The following is a 16,849-nucleotide window of genomic DNA, read 5'->3' on the forward strand; positions in this document are numbered from 1 at the left end:
TCCATTCATTAGGAACATTTCTCAATAATTAGAGCTGTCCATAAATGGAATAGGTAGTGGGCAAATGGAAATGTCCTGCTTTCTCCCTCAATCATGGTTGAATGATACCTTGTCAGGTGTGTCAGAGGAAGGGTTCCTTTTGTATATATGAGATCATATTAGATGATCTCAAATGGCTGCTAAGGTCTTTGCCAACTCAAATTCTGCTATCCTATAATTTATCTCTCTTCTTTTATAAGAAGCAAATAAGCTAATCCACCAAAGTCTGAACTTTAATGGAAAGTTCATACCCAATGTGCCATTCTGCACATCTCTTATATCTCTGTAACCTCTTAATACCCCTATGATGATAACTCCTTTTTTTTTTTTTCTCAGTGGACTAGGCAGTCATATTTTCTAAGTAGGAAACAACTGAGTGTGACATGCTTGGAAAAGTTGAATGTCTTAAAGGCAAATTGGATTACCTTAAACTTGAATTATTTGTGTTGGGTTTTTGCCATGCACAAATTCCTGATTCAGTTCTTTTACCCATCTTTTGACTTTCTCTGCTAAAGGAATTTAGATAGCATAATGGGTAGAGCCATAAGCTTGGAGTCAGGATGACTTTCATTAGGCAATTCCAATAGATTTGGGATGGAAAAATGCCAATTGAGATAGAAAATGCCAAAAATCTAGAGAAAGAACTATGGAGATTGAATGTAGATCAAAGCATAGTATTTTCACCTTTGTTTTTTTTTCTTTCTCAGCAGACCTTTTGGTCTGTTTTTTCTTGCACAACATGACAAATAGGGAAATATGTTTTAAAAGATTGTACATATTTAACCTGTATCATATTATTTGCTGTCTTGGGGAGAAGAATTAAGAAAGGGAGGAAGATAAATTTGGAACACAAAGTCTTAAAAAAATAATGTTAAAATCTATGTTTATGTGTATTTGGGAAAAATAAAATACTGTTTAAAAAAAAATGACTTGTATTCAAATCCTATCTCAGTTACTTAGTAGTTGTGTGATCTTGGGCAAGTCACATCTCTTGACCATAGTTTCTTTATGTGTAAAATGATAACAGTTTATACTCCTGAGGATTTTTGTGAGAACCAAATGAGATAATATACATAAAGCATATATAAATGCTAGCTATTATTTTAATTCATACAAATAAAGGAATATTGTGAACTTTTTTTATCTTAGGTCAGTATAATATGTTATATTGAATATTTGTTATTTTTAGTATTTTTATGTTTTCAGTATCATGTAAGACATGAATCTTTAATTGTCTCGTTGATGCTTTTTCAATTTGTATAATTCACCCATTAAATTGTAAGCTTCTTGAAGGGAGAGATTTTTTTTTTTTTTGGCTTCTCTTTGGTTTCCCCCTGCTTAGCATAGCATGGTATCTGGCACACAGTAAACACTTAATAAATGCTTGTCAGTTGATTATAATTGGTCCATTCTTATCTGTCTATGAATCTCCCACAAAGATTCCATCTAATGTACTGAGGGCCTTTTTCTAAATCTTTGTATTGTAGAATCCTAAAGAGTCAGCTAGGTAGCATTGTGAGTATATAGAGTATTAGATTTAGAGTCAAGAAGACCTGAGTTCAAATCTTGTCTCAGAAACTTACTAATTTTGTGACTTTGCATCAATCAGTTAGCTTCTATCTGTCTCAATTTCATCAGCCTGTAATTGTGAGGATCAAACGAAATAAGATTTATAAAGAATTTTGCAAATCTTAAGGAACTATTCAAATATTATTATTGGTGATAGTAGCAATGGTATCAGAGCACATAGGCTGTCCTGTGAGTTATTCTTCTTTGTATGGCTGGCCCACCTTCTTTTCCTATAGTACTTGTCTTTGGTGATTTATTTTATACCACTTCAGGTGGTTTTCACTTACATATGTTTTAGGCCATCACCTTCTATGGAGCAGGCTCTGAATTTATCAGTGGGAAAATTTGTGCCTAAAATTCCTCTGAAAGCTTTGACTCGATGCGTGAATCTTTTGAGGATGATAGTCTATGTTTTCTTCCAGACATATGGTGGCCTAGCAATGAAATTATTTGAAATTTTGATATGATGCTTCAATTTATCCTGTACATAGGTTGTTTGTTTACCTGTTTGCTTAATTTGCCCTTCAGCCCCATTAGACTTTATGAGCTCTTTGAGAATAGAAATTATTTTTTGCGTTTCTTTATATCTCTAGCAGTTGGCTTGATGCCTTCTCATACAGTAGGTGCTTATCAAATATTTATTGACTACAAAAAATTCAAAATATATACTTCATTCTTTCTCTTCCTCGAGAAAACAGCATGGGTGGGAGTGAGGATAGGAAGAGTGCTTCAGTAATTAAAAGGAGAAAAAAACTTCTAGCTCATTTTCATCTTTGACCCTCAGGATAGCATCAAGTAATTCATAAGCAGTTTTTGTGTAAAAAAACTTTAAAATTTTATTTAGTCAAAATTGACTATTTTACCTTCAATTATCCTATTCCTTGTTTGTTCATGAATACTTCCACTTCCTTTATCCATAAATATAACAACCAATTTCTTCTTTGCTTTTCTAATTTGTTTATGATGTCATCTTTTATGAGTTATGGAGAGGGGCTGACCCTTCTCTACTGCTTATGAGTTTATGCTTAAATTATGTATGCATCTATTTGGAGCCAATCTTGGTTTTTGATGTGAGATATTATCCTATTCCTAGTTTCTGCCAGACTGCTTTGCAATTTTTTAAAAATTGCTTTTGTCAAATACTACGTTCTTATTCTAATAGGTAGAATCTATGGATTTATCAAATTTCATGCAACAATGTTGATTTTCTTTTGTATGTAAGAATCAAATCTTAACAGGCTTTGGGCACAGACTGTGAGATTGAGATTTAAAACATTTGTAAGGGTAGGGTCTTAAGAATTTATTTTTTGATTTATTACATTGAGTAAATATGCTCTGACTTGTAATGTAAGCACATAAATTTTGGGGGGATAATACAAAGTTGGAAGGGAGAATGTGGGTGAAATAAATTGTAATAATCTTAATACCTCCCTTGAATATTATTAAAGAATATAAGACAGAACTTGGGCTAGAACATTTTTTCCAGGCTTTGGAACAATTTCTAAAGAATGAGTGATTGAGGGGTGCAGAACCAAGATGGCAGAGAATAGACATTGCCTGAGCTCTCCCCAGCTTCCCTCAGAATCAATGTTAGAACAAGCCTCTGTGATTTTGGAGTGACAGAATTCACAAACATTCAGGGTGTAAAAATTTCCCAGTTTAAAGTGTCTTGGAAGGATTTTTTTAAAGTTTTGTTTCAATTGGGCAGGGGGGAAACATAACCCAGCAGAGGTATAGCATGGGGAACCCAGTGGGGAAATTTATCAGGGGTCTATTAGCCAAAGTACAGCAGCATTGGCTATTCTGTCCTGGTTCAGACCAGTGAATCAGCAGACCAGCTGTGAGATCTTCAATGCAAATACAAAAAACAAATTGTGAGCACGACCCACGCCCTCCCCCCAATCCCAGTATGACAAGTGGGATTTAATTGGGTCACCCAGAGCAATGGGAAAACCTGTAGCAGTACTGGCCCCAGTGCAGTCAGTGAGAGGCCATGTTCCCCCTGCAAAAGAAGCTTGGGACAATCTCCCCTGTGTCTTAGGAGCAGAGCTCAACTTTTACAAATAAGCCAAAAAAGCAAAAAGAGTTCTGACTGTAGAAAGTTACTATGGAGACAGGGAAGATCAGAACACAGCACAACATCATCCAGAAGAGGATAGCAAAGGCAAAATGCCTTCAGGTGACACCTCAAAGAGGGATGTGAACTGGTCTCCAGATCAAAAGATTCTCTTGGAAGAATTCAAAAAGGATCTTGAAAGAGAGAGAAGAAAAATGGGGAAAAGAAATGAGAGTTGCATTCAGGAAAATTATGAAAGTGGGAGTGGGGGGACAAGCCAACAGCTTGGAAAAGGAAGCACAGAAATGAAGTGAAGAAAACAATTCCTTAAAAAATAAACTTGGCAAAATGGAAAAAAATACCAAAAAAGCCCCTCAAAACAACAACTTAAAAATAAATTTGGCCAAATGGGAAAAAAAATGAGTTAATGAACAAATTCCTGTGGGGGGAAGCAATTAGTAAATGCTTAAATCTTTGACTCATATAGAAATTGTTTTCTGAGTACTTATTCCAGACCTGATTCTGGGAAGTATATGGGATTGTCTGTCTACTTTTCCACATGGTGTTAATGTACGGCAGGTGGTCCTGTTAAGAGACCTCCCTCCACTCTGTATTTTAACATAATATCTTTGTCAAAATATTGTGAATTTTGAGAGACAGTATAGTGTCATGATAGAAGCCAGAGTTGGAGTTAGTAAAATGTGTATTCTTCCTCTGATACATGCTAGATATATGACCACTGGCAAATCATTGAACCTGTCAGTATATATAAGTACCTCCCTAAAACTATAAATTGTTACTGACGAGTTTTCCATCTTATTCAGTGGACAGTTTCCCCAAAAGTCATTCCCCACATTGAAAAAATCATAGGTCCAAATTTCCACAAAGATTTAGAGATTTTAGAATTAATATTCCGTCAGTGACCCATTTTTGAAGGAAAATACCTTCACTTTTAGCCTCTGGCGCTGCTGAATTCAGTTAATAGATGGACAGGTTGGAATATTCCTTTGTGTCTTTGAATAAATTATACATAATACTCAGTAAGAAAAAAAAACAAACCTGAAGGTAATTGATAGACTGCCTGCAAATACATTCAGAGGAACCTGGGACACAAAAGAAATGTAATTATTTCATTTGGTATATTAAAAAAAACACACACAACTATTTTTCTGGAAGTCTTTTCCCCCTAGTAGTTTAACTTAATATAATGTTGTATATAAATCTCTCAGAAAAGCCTGGTTGTTTTGTTTCTCCAATCTTTAGTTTTTGTGTGAGATGAAAATAGTACAAATACTGATTTTTTATGAATGTTGTCTATGAGACTAAATAGAACACATGGCACTGAGTAAAGGGATCCCCTTTTCTGCCCCTTACTCTTTTATCACTTAAAAGAATGCCACAGGAATTCTCGCTGCCCTGCCCTTTTCCTGCCTTGGCATACTGAATATCTGAAATGGATTACAGTATTTAATTACATCAGTAAAATGATTGGAGCATTTCAAAGAGAAAGGAAAGAAAACACTGAATTCTACCCTTTTATTCGCACTCCTCTCCTCCCCCAATAGCCAGTCAGAGGTTATCAGAGAAAATTCCTTTTGGGGAGCTGAAAAAGGACCGGGAGAATGGGCTTTTGTCTCTACCCACGGGTCATTCTTCAATCACTGGGCCACTTTTTCTTCAATCACTGGGCCACTTTGAGAGCATGGCTCCAGACTGAGAACGGGCAGAGAGCTGGAGAGGAATACTGTGTCATAGTAGTCCATCTCATTGCCCTCTATTAGGCAGAAAGTTTTCTATGTTCTCTTTTTCAGCATATAGAACTCTCCTTTAGAAACAGGTAGGGACCAATGGAATGTCAGTTGTTCTCCCTTTATGACTTCAAAGAAAGGGTGTTGTTTCTTACTGGACTAGAAAGGGAGTTTTATGCACAAAAGAATGTTAATAGTTTACAGGAAAAATTTTGTTTCATACTCCAGTTTTGCACTAGCAAGCACTTTCTGTCGCAGTCTCTGTCTTTCTCTCTGACTTTATTTGACTCTGGTTCTCTCTTCTCCTCCCTCCCTTTTTCTTCTTTTCTCTCTGTCTCTCTGCCTTTGTGTCTCTCCCTCCTTCCTAATTTCTCCTCTTTCCCTTCTCTTTCCTCTCTCCTCCCTCCTTCCTATCTCCCTCTTTTTCTTTCTTCCGTCCTTCCCTCCCTCCCTCCTGCCTTCTTTTCTTCTTTCCTTCCTTCCTTCCTTTTTTTACTTTCCTTCTTTCCTCCCTCCCCCCCCCTTCCTTAAGACATCTCTTCCTTCCTTCTTTCCATCCTCCCCTCCCTCTCCTCCTTACTTCCCTCTTTCCTTCCATCCTTCCTTCCCGTCTTTTCCTTTCTTCCTCCATCTTTGTCTTTCTGTCTCTGTCCCTCTCTGACTGTCTTTCTGTGTTTCTCTTCCTCCTTTCCTCCCTTCCCCACTTCTCTTCATTTTCCTTATGTTAAAAAATCAACTTGAAAATCTGATGACAAAATCTTATCACATGAGCATATTCCTTGTCTTGCTCCAAAGAGACTAATAAACCTCTATCCAAAATAAATTGAAGTTTAAAGTACTTGAAGAAAGAACTCTGTCTTTATCTCAAATCATAGGACATACAATTTGAGTGAATTTGATTGCAATAAAATAATAATTTAAAAATCAAAAGTCAGAAAATGTCATCTTATTCAGTTTTGTTGTTTAAGAAAATTCTTTCTGTAATATGTTCTTAGTATAAAGCTATAATGATATAATAGCCAAGAATATAATAGCTAACCCTGAAAGGTTTAATTTTCACAGCAACTTGGGGTGGGGGTGAGTATAATTATTACCACCCCATTTTCCAGATGAGAAGACTAAGTCTGAGAGAAGTTAAAGGATTTGTCAAGGGTCTCACAGTTTGTGTCAGAAGTGAGTTTTGTATTCAAGTCTTCCTGACTTCTCTAGACCAGGGCTTCTTAAAGTTTTTCTATTCTCAATTCTTTTTGCCAAAGAAATTTTTACGTAACCCTAGATATATCAGCATATGAAATAGATAAACAGAGCAAACATTTACTGATACTGTCATAATTTCAAAGCAAGTTGTTGTTTTAACTTGTTACAAGAACCCATATAGGGTCAAGAACTACAGTTTTAAAAGCTCGATATTCTATAGCTTTTGAAATTCCATAGATAAATGTATTCTTCACTTTTTAGAAGCTATAAGCACATTCTTCACTGTTATATTTATATATTATGATATATTAATTTCATAAATTCACTCTTTCAGATTAATAGTATAATTTCATTAAAAATTAATGACAGGGTTTCATACCAGAATGACATGGATTCAAATCTTATCTCTGACATATACTCTTTCTGAGACCTTTGGCTAGTCCTTTAACCTTTTAGGGGGAAGAAGCTCACACTTGAAAGTTCCTCACATAGGTAAAACCACAAGTTAAGGACAGATAACATCTGTAAAGGAATTATATATATATATATATATATATATATATATATATATATATATATATATATATATATATATATATATATATATATATATGTATGTATATGTATATGTATATGTATATAAAATTCAGTTGAATAGCCCTACTTATTTACCAGTTGTATTAGAAAGGGAACAAAAATAAGACTTTTAAGCTATTTTATTTAACCAAATAAACATGTACTTTAAGTTAAGTTCAGCAGGAAAAACTGCAAATTCTGGATCACATCCTTAGTATTATTCTTACCTGTAGACTAAATATATAATCTATTTATTTATAGACAGTAACAAAAATGTTCCTGCTTTTTCAAATTCAAAATAATTTCTACACTTAGAATGACTTAGTCCAAAGAAACTCATTTTATACCTACAAAAGTATTTACATATTGCACAGATTAGTTACTCCAAAAGCCTGTAATGAAAACAAGTGCTTAAGTTCTTTCTAACAAGTCACAGGGTAGAGCAGATGTCCTTTAAAACCTCATTGGCACAGGGCATGTGTTTGTGCCACCATATGTAAATAAGATCTGCCCATAAGGAGGTCACTATGATTGGTACAGGACCCTGTAAACAAAGCTGAATAGTTAACTCTTGTTCCCCTATAACTAATTTTAAAAAGTATATATTTATCATTCCATGTTATATACTTTTTAGATAATGAATGCTTATTTTTCCTCATATATTGTGCCTAGATTTGATTCTCTTGATTTTTTTCTCCGTGATTTTTAAATAATGTAGTGAAATACAGCAAGCACTCCCAAAGAGACCTGGAGCTTAAGGAAAAGTAGAACTATAAAATTACATATTTGATTAAAGTACCTTCCAAATGTTATTTTTGGAACAATTTAAACTTCCTTAGCTTTCTTCTCCATCAGAAACCAACAGGAAACCATTGGCCATTTTTAAAAGGGAACTATACCAAACAATCTTAAGAACAGATGTTCCAATGTTCTTTCTGTCCTGATCCTAATATTTAAACATGAGATCATGGTAGTTTTTCCAGATTCCTTCTGACTCACTGTGTATCTCTACAGTTGAATAATCTACTGGACTTTAATGACAGCAGATTGTGGCAATGTAAAATACCCCAGCCTCTAAAAAAAACTGTAAGATTGACTCCTCTAGTTGTAAAAGAGAACAAAATAGAAACCAGTTTTAACTCAACATTTTTTAATGACCCCAAAATCCAGACTTTTAAGAAAGCTTAGTTATCAAATTAAAAGTTTTAAAGAAAAAAAAAAAAACTTCCTTAGTACATAAGTTAGAAACACTTTAAAAAATCTTCCAAAAAATGTGTCTTAAGATTGCTAATGAAAGAGTAGAAAACTGATTTTGCAGAAGGAATGAGTTAAGGTGTTCTGAACATAAGAATTATCACTTCAGAGAATTCACATGAGGGGAAGAGTGCTTCAAGGTTGCTTGTTTGAAATCTACTATGAAAGTGAAATTGTGATAGATATGCTAAGAGGAACAGTTTTTATACCTCAAGAATAAAAGAAAAATACTAAGAAGCTGCAAAGAAAATGGGGGAAAAAAAGAGAAGCCCACAGATGATCAAAAATGTATTTTTTTCTCATTTGTGTTTTGTACCATATACTATAAAAGAAGATACCAACATCACTCAAGAAACAAGTTATAGCCAGAGGGTAGGAAGCTGTCATGTTGTGCTCCCAAAGATCTGGGATTACTAACAAAGTCTGTACTTTGGAGTTTGATATTTTAGAGTCAGTTTAAAGAGAAAGAATGCAAATTTTAACTTAGGAGGAAAAACAAAATAACCTAGAACAGATTAAGAGAGTCACATGAATTTATCAATTTCCTAATTAGCCTCTCTTATGGATTTTTTTCATCATATGTACATATATATATACACATTTAATATTTCTTTTCTTTTTCTCAGTTGCATACTAACACATTTTTTATATTTTTAAAATTTTGACTTTCATATTCTTTTTTCCTTCCCTCCCCCTACCCCTTTGAGAACCTGTGGAATTTTTAAATGTTTGAAGCGGTGTTGTTCCTGTTTACTTGTAGACTATATATTTGAGGGTCAGAAAATGGACTTGTCATTTCATCACTGTGAGAACCACAGATTGGGGGGGAGGGGGGTTATCATCTGTAAAATAGGCGATTGTTGTTATACAAAAAGATATTTATTTCAGCTGCTTGTAGGTTTCCATATTGAAATACAACTATTTTTGGAGTTTTCATAGTAAAAAGACCATACAGCCCTTTGCATTTTTACTTTGCCTATATCTGGTTCTCACAAAGTTTCACACATTCTTGATACTTGATGGGTGTTTGAAATGAACTAGAGTTGGGAGTGTACTTGTAGGATGACAGTGACTTTGCATCTTCTTCAGTAATTCCATTTCCTTCTAACTATGGCTGTATTCCAGGATCCATTGAGAGATACTGTTGTTTTCCTTTCATTTTATCTGTGCCCTGGCACACAGTAGGTACTTAATAAATGTTTGTTGTCTTAGTGAGTCTATTCCATTTCTATCCAGGATCCACTTTTTGTCCTTCAACATTCTCGTCACTATTCCCCAAGGCTCCCCAATTACTTTACTTTTTCCATTGTTATTGCACACCTCAAGGTGGCATTAGGAATGCCTTAAATAGAATGCTGTACCTGGAGTTAGAAGATCCGAATTCAAATCCATCCTCAGACACATCCTTAGCTGTGTGATCCAGGGCAATCCCTTAACCTCGGTTTGCCTGTTTCCTCAGCTATAATATGGAAATATTAACATCTGTGTTGCAGGGTTGCCGTAAGGATCAAATAGAATAATATTTGTAAAGTACTTCCCAAAGTGCCTGTGGAGTCATAATAGAAATGCTAATTATTAGCCCTTTAATCAGTCTATTTGCATGTGGACAAAAATTAACAGCATAGAGAACAAATAACTATTCTGTCTAGACATGGTAAATCTGACTTCCTATTTCCCAGCACTGTTCATATTGGTATAAATATAAATATTGGAAGGACTTATAATTACATAGTTATAAATGTAAGCATACCTATACACACAAACACATAAAGGTGTTTCAAGCCTAAAATTGTACTGACTTTAGAGATACCATTATCTATTTATGTGTGGACACATATATGTATGTACATATATACATATTTTTAAATTTTATTGATATATTCCTTTCTGAATAAATATGCCCATGTGCCAAGCAAGCCATTCCTTATAATAATTTTTTTAAAAATAAAAAAATCCAACAAAAATAATCAATCCATTAGCCAAGTCTGTGTTCTATACCCATAAGCCCACATCTATGCAAAAAGAGAAGGAAAATACATCTCAAGTTTTAACTTTCTAAATTCATAGCATTTCAGCTTTTTTTGTTTTTGTTCTGCTTACCTTGTCATTTTATATATTGTTTTTCTTACTGCTTCTGACAACTTCATTCCATCTCAGTTCATATAAATCTTCCCATCCTTCTCTGAATTCTTCATATTTATAATTTCTTAGGATCCATTGATATTATATTACATTTGTATGTCACAATTTGTTTAGTTGCTTACCAATCAATAAGCATTCACTTGTTCCAGTTTTTTCCTATTTTAAAAAGTGCCAATATTAATATTTTGTTACATATGATGTACATACATACATCAATCAATAAGCATTCACTTGTTCCAGTTTTTTCCTATTGTAAAAAGTGCCAATATTAATATTTTGTTATATATGGGACTTTCTTGTATGTAAGCATGTGTAAGATCCTGGCATCTGTGTGTCAAGGGGTAAAGGACAATTTAGTCACTGAATTTTTTAGTATAATTCCAATTTCTAGGGCTATTTTTAATATGCTTACTGGAAGGGACAAAGTCTTAGGAATATGTGAAAGATTAATTTTATTAAAAGTTTTGATCACAGTTAACAGTATGTTCAAGTGGAACTGTGGTACAGAGAATATTCTGCTATTTTACTATATCTATATTTTTAACACTGAAATATAGCAGTATTTTTTTCACTCTTGTGCCTTAAATCTATACCATCTGGGATTCTTACATTACATTCCAAATTTCAGTATTAAAAGTTCTATAGATTTGAGATAAAATAGTAGAATATGTCAGCTTGTTCTTTAGTTGAAGGGTGCCATGTAGCAAAAAGATTCAGTTGCTTGAAATATTTTGATTGACATTAGATCTATTTGCCTAGACCGCTCAAATAAAAAGTATTCCTACCAGCAACTATTAATTTGTAAAAATGCATCCAAATAAAAGATCTTGGTCAGGAATGACTAACTTTTTACTGAACGGTCTTTTGTAGATTCTACAAGTCCCAGATCCTACAGCATTTTATAGATGAAATACTTCTTATCTTATGAAATGTGCATGCGTGATTGCCTTAAAATGGAAGTCAAGAAACTGAGTAAGTCTAGTACGGCGTCCCTCATGTAAGAATTTAAAAAAGGTTGCCATTTTGTTATTTGCAGTAGTTCCCGATCAATTCTTAAAACTTGGTATTCTATCATATGAAATTCCTGTTAATTATAGGTCGTTTTTTGCCTTCGTTTTATAATAAGCACCTATAATTTTTTTCAATCCTTTTGTCATTCAAGTAACAATGTCTGTGCGTTTTAGAACATTGTACAAGGTATTTGGAAGTGCATATTGAAGGAGAGGTTATAAGCAAAGCAGCCTATATTCTAATGGGGGGGAGGGGAGTAAAACCAGTATGATCAATAAGAAGATAAATTAATATGACCATTCATTGAGGGGAAGAGGAAGAGCTGACTCAGGGATTATGGAGTTAGATAGGAACTGAGAGTTAAAATGAAGGATGTAGTGAAATGGGAGTGGGTGGGATAAGGGATGTTGATAGGATCAAGATGCAGAAGCAAGCAAATGAGGACCCTGTCAGAGGATAAAACAATCAGGAGATTAACTTGGCTGTAAAAGTAAAATCTAAGGATGAGCAAGTTAACAAGATTGAAATTTGAAGGGTTTTCTTTCCTTTAACCTTGTAGTCAAAGCCAGTCTTCTCATGGAGAGCATGAATATTTACTTTGTGTGCATACAATGTTCTAGATTAGGAATGGTGAAAAATTGAAGTCCTAATCATTATTCCAAGGGGTTGTTGAGGCTGGTCAGATACTTGATTTCATCAACACAGCATCTAAGATAAAGTCATAGAATATCTCAGATGGAGGGGACTTTAAGGATTACCTAGTTTAATTCTGAGTATATCACTTAGACCTGGTCTTTGCCTCTATTATTTTATCCCATAAAAGGAGGATAGCAATTAACCAGCTAACCAGCAGCTAGGTGATACCATAGTGCACAGAGCACTGGGCCCAGAGTCTGATTCATCTTCCTGAATTCAAATCTTGCCTAAGACACTTCATCCTATTTGCCATTTCCTTTTCTGTAAAATGAGCTGGAGAAGGAAATGGCAAAGTATTCCAGTATCTTTGCCATGACTGAAACAACTGAACAACAAAACTCTTATCCTAAGCAAGTCATTTAACCTTGACTTGCCTCTCTTTCCACATCTGTAAAATGAGGATAATAGCTAACTAGTTAGCTTAACCCTCCAAGGATTGTTGTGAAGTTAAAATGAAATGATATGTATAAAGTACTTTGCATATAGTAAAGTACTAGACAAGTGTTAGTTATTATTATTACTAATCCCCTCATCTTTCAGAGGAGAAAACTGAGGCCCAAGTTAATGGAATTGCCCAAGATCACATTATTTTAATGACAAATTCAGTATATAGAATGAGTTTATATTCCCTGAAGAGATCTTTGTTTTGACTATAAAATAAACTCCTTAGAGATAGCATATGAAAAAAAAAAAAAAAACAACTCTCATTTATTTTTCTTGACCTGGTTGAAAACAATGAAAAGTGTTTTATGTATATGTAACTTTTAAGTTTAAGAGAGTTGAATTTGTATGATGGATTACTAAATTAGTTGGATAAGGTTTCAGGTATCATTTTGGAGTATTTCATGATTGATTAATAGATTGAAGTTTAATTCATCTCTGTAAGGAAAAGTCGGTGTGGAAAAAAAATCATCTTCATCCAGAACATGTTTTCTTAACCTGGAGTCTTCAAGGATCCAAGTCAACATGGATTTCAGGAGGTCTGTGAATGGGATAGGACAAAAATTACATCTGTTTTTTCTTCTACATTAACCTCTAACTAAAATTTAGTCTTTCCTTCAATCATTTAAAAACATTATTCTGAGAAAGAGTCCGTGACACACAAAAAAAGGTTAAGAACACCTGATCTGGTGTTTGAATATGCTCTGCTTTATTTTGAGTATTAGTACACTAGTAGAAATGAAAATTAGGTTAGGACTCATCTCTGCTACTAATTAGCTAAATAACCATAATCACTTAACTTCTCTGTGTTTCAGTCAAATGAGTATTAAGGCTACTAAAGCTATGGAGGCTAGCTTTAAAATTTTAATTTGGAATTATCTATTAGCATAGGAAAAATTTAATTATAAGAAAACTAAGTTAAAAATGTCATTGGACCATAATAATTTTCTTCTCGTATCCAAGTTATTCCTTAACAACAATAAATTATCCCATTTCTGTTCATGTCACCACCCTTCATTCAGTCTTCCAGGCTTGATACTTTGGAGGCATCTTTGACTCTTCCTAGGCTTTCCACTTTTCCATTGTTAAATAAATTCTCTGTTCTTACTGGTAATGGCCAATTTTAAGTAGTCATCACAACCACACCTGGATTGTGGTTTTTAAACATCACTTTTGTCTTATTCCCTAGTTCAAGAATTTTCAGTGGCCCCCCCACTTTAAGATGTTAGATCAAATCTAACTTTCTCTACATAGTTTTTTAAAGCCCCATATAATTTGTTCTACCCTACAATATCCTTCAGCCACAAAAAAGTTTTGTTCTCTAGTCTGCCTGATTTGTTCCTTTACTCATCCCCAAGTCCCCAATGCTTTTGAGCTTTCTTACCTCAGTCCCTTATTAAAACCTGCTCTTGGAAAAGATTCTGGTGGTGTTATTTTTCTTAATATAAATTTGTAAGAGTAATTACATTGTAGTCTTGTTCATTGTAAATTGATGCACTTTGCCCATCATTAAAAGAAGTTCAGGTATAAGCAAGGATGCAGGAAAATTGAGAAGGTTGATTGGGGTTTGGGGAGATAGTAATGGTGGTAAGCCTTCCATCAGTCTTTGAAATTATCACATTTAGGCTGCAATCTATTCTATCAATACAGAAACTCAGCCCTTTTAACCTAATGTATTTTTTTTCTTTTTAACATGAATTGTTGAGTATCTTGCAACATTTTATATTTGGATGTTAACTGGTTATTCTGTTAACATTTGTCAAAGATAGGGAAGATTTATGTTGAATGAATAATATGAGAAGATGCCAGATTTATGTGTCTATACTCTGTATCTCCTGGAGAAGATTAAATTGATTTTTAGAAAATGATGGATTGATAAGTCTATTTTTAAGTTGGTCTAGAGACTAGACCTATGATTTCACTGGAATAGGTAACTGCCAGAAAAGAAAATATCATCTACTAAAACATGCTGGCACCTTCTCTATAAAATATAATCTCAGAGTATTGCCTAGAGCACTGAAAAGTTAAGTGATTTGCCAGGGTTACACAATCAGGATGGGGCAAAGGTAGGACTTTAATCTAGATCTTCTAGGCTCCAAGATCTGTTCCCTATCCATTGCGCTATATTGCCTCTGCCTTTGTTAGGTAATTAAAGCAAAATAATAATAAGTTAAACTTTTGAATTAAATTTCATTTTAATTTTTGCTTTTTAATAATAATATTAATTTAAAAACTGGGCTATTCTGAAACTTTTCATGCATATTATGCTACTATATTAGTTGACCTTGTGAACTACCCAGTCTCCCATGTACTTTAACTTTACTATTATTTTTAGTAGAAACTAAATTTCTTGAGAGTTGGTACTACCTCTCTTTTCTCAACATACCTCAAATACCCAGCACACTATGTGACACTTAGTTGATATTTAATAAATTAATTGATTTTCACTGAATTAATTTTTAGTCTTAGATCTTTTGGGAACCCTGTAGTTAAAATTCCCCAAAGTATGTTTATTATCTTGAATTAAAAATAGTACTAAGTATCAAGAGTTGGCCAACTTTCATATTTTTCTTCCTTTAATTATCTTACTAATTAATTGAGAAAAGCTGATTATAGATGGCAGTAAGAATAAAAGAGGAATAACAATAACTTTTTTGTTTTTCATTCTCTTGATATTATTTGAGAAATATTTTTTCAAAAGAAGAAAATAAAAAGGGCTGTGTCCTCAAAAATGAAAAATTAGGTGTTAAAAACATAGCCCTATACATCTTCAATCCACTCCTGAGGTTTCTTTCATTTATAAAATTTCATTTAAAAAACTAAGGAATCAGTTGTAGAAATACTGATAATAAGAATTAAGAACTCCTTTTTTTACAAAGGGAATGCTCTCAGGACATCTGTCCTGTGGTGTAAATGACTTATCAAAATTAAGGGAGATGATTCAAGTAGAAGTCTTGAAGCATCACTAATTAAGTAGGAAAAGGTTAGCAGAAATCCAGCAATTGAAACAGACTTCTCAGTGATAACAAAAAAAAATAAACTAATTTCCCTTAATGAACTAATTCTTTTTTTTTTTTAAGGTGAAATTAAGAAACAAATTCTCAGGAGGAAGCTCTCCACAACTAATGGAATTGTCTTTGTTATAGAGAATGTTCTTTGTTACCGTTCTTGAAGGAATATTACTTGACCAGTGTGACATTAAATTCAAAGAAGGAGAACAAAATCTGAAATTATCTCTGAAATCTGGATCATTAGTATCAGTCTCTACTTCCACAATGACACACAATTAGAAACCAATTTTTGAGACCAAATTTGGTATTTAAAAATTCTAAGTGTTAAAAAAAAATGGAACAGAGCAGCAAAAGAGTAAATGACATGGCACATACCATAGTGACTTTAAGTTTGGATACCTAAATATAGATTTTAAAATAAATTGTCACTCTTATTTGGTCTTCCCAGGCTTCATTATCTTTTAAAGAATACAATCCACTGCTTTGCTCTGTTTTTAAGTGATTTTCAGGGTGTAATATTTACTCCCTGAAAGTAATCACATAAACACTCCTGTAGGTCTCAGTAACTGCAGAAATAGGGAACCACTCAACTAAAGAATAAAATAGTCCCTAGAGTTGACTACTTTAGGAATTTGAACTAGAGGTTATTTGTTTGTTAAAGCAGTAGTTTTCTTCCCTGAAGATGTTTCAGTGGAATGATTTTTTTTAATGCTCCTAGAATTATTTGTATTTGAATTGCTCATTAAATTCAATCATCTTGGTCCTGAGTACTACTCGCAGTACCTGGAGGGTGACAGTAACCTATCGTATTGTAATGGTTGGTATTCTTTCTAAATGTTTTTTAGCTCAGCCATCAGCAAACACTGGGAAGCTGAACTGGCCACACTCAAAGGTAACAATGCTAAGCTCACGGCAGCACTGCTGGAGTCCACTGCCAACGTCAAACAATGGAAACAGCAACTTGCCGCCTATCAGGAGGAAGCCGAGCGCCTACACAAACGGGTAAGCTCTGATAGATTTAAGAATGTGAAACCAGTAGGTTGCCGCAGTCACAGGAAAGTGGAACACACATATTGTACAGCTAAGTCCCCAGGGAATATTTTGCAGGT

General features: G+C 33.9%; 1 protein-coding gene across 2 annotated transcripts in view; it reads left to right on the top strand.

Annotated features, from left to right (window-relative positions):
- Positions 1-16,849, top strand: part of HOMER1 (homer scaffold protein 1) — a 163,835-nt gene that overhangs the window by 115,306 nt on the left and 31,680 nt on the right. For both annotated transcript variants that reach the window (XM_051991805.1, XM_051991806.1), the window contains one exon: positions 16,586-16,742. In XM_051991805.1, coding sequence (XP_051847765.1) covers positions 16,586-16,742 — 157 coding nt within the window. The remainder of the gene's footprint in view (positions 1-16,585; positions 16,743-16,849) is intronic.

The sequence above is a fragment of the Antechinus flavipes genome, chromosome 1, assembly GCF_016432865.1.
Source record: "Antechinus flavipes isolate AdamAnt ecotype Samford, QLD, Australia chromosome 1, AdamAnt_v2, whole genome shotgun sequence".
Taxonomy (NCBI): domain Eukaryota; kingdom Metazoa; phylum Chordata; class Mammalia; order Dasyuromorphia; family Dasyuridae; genus Antechinus; species Antechinus flavipes.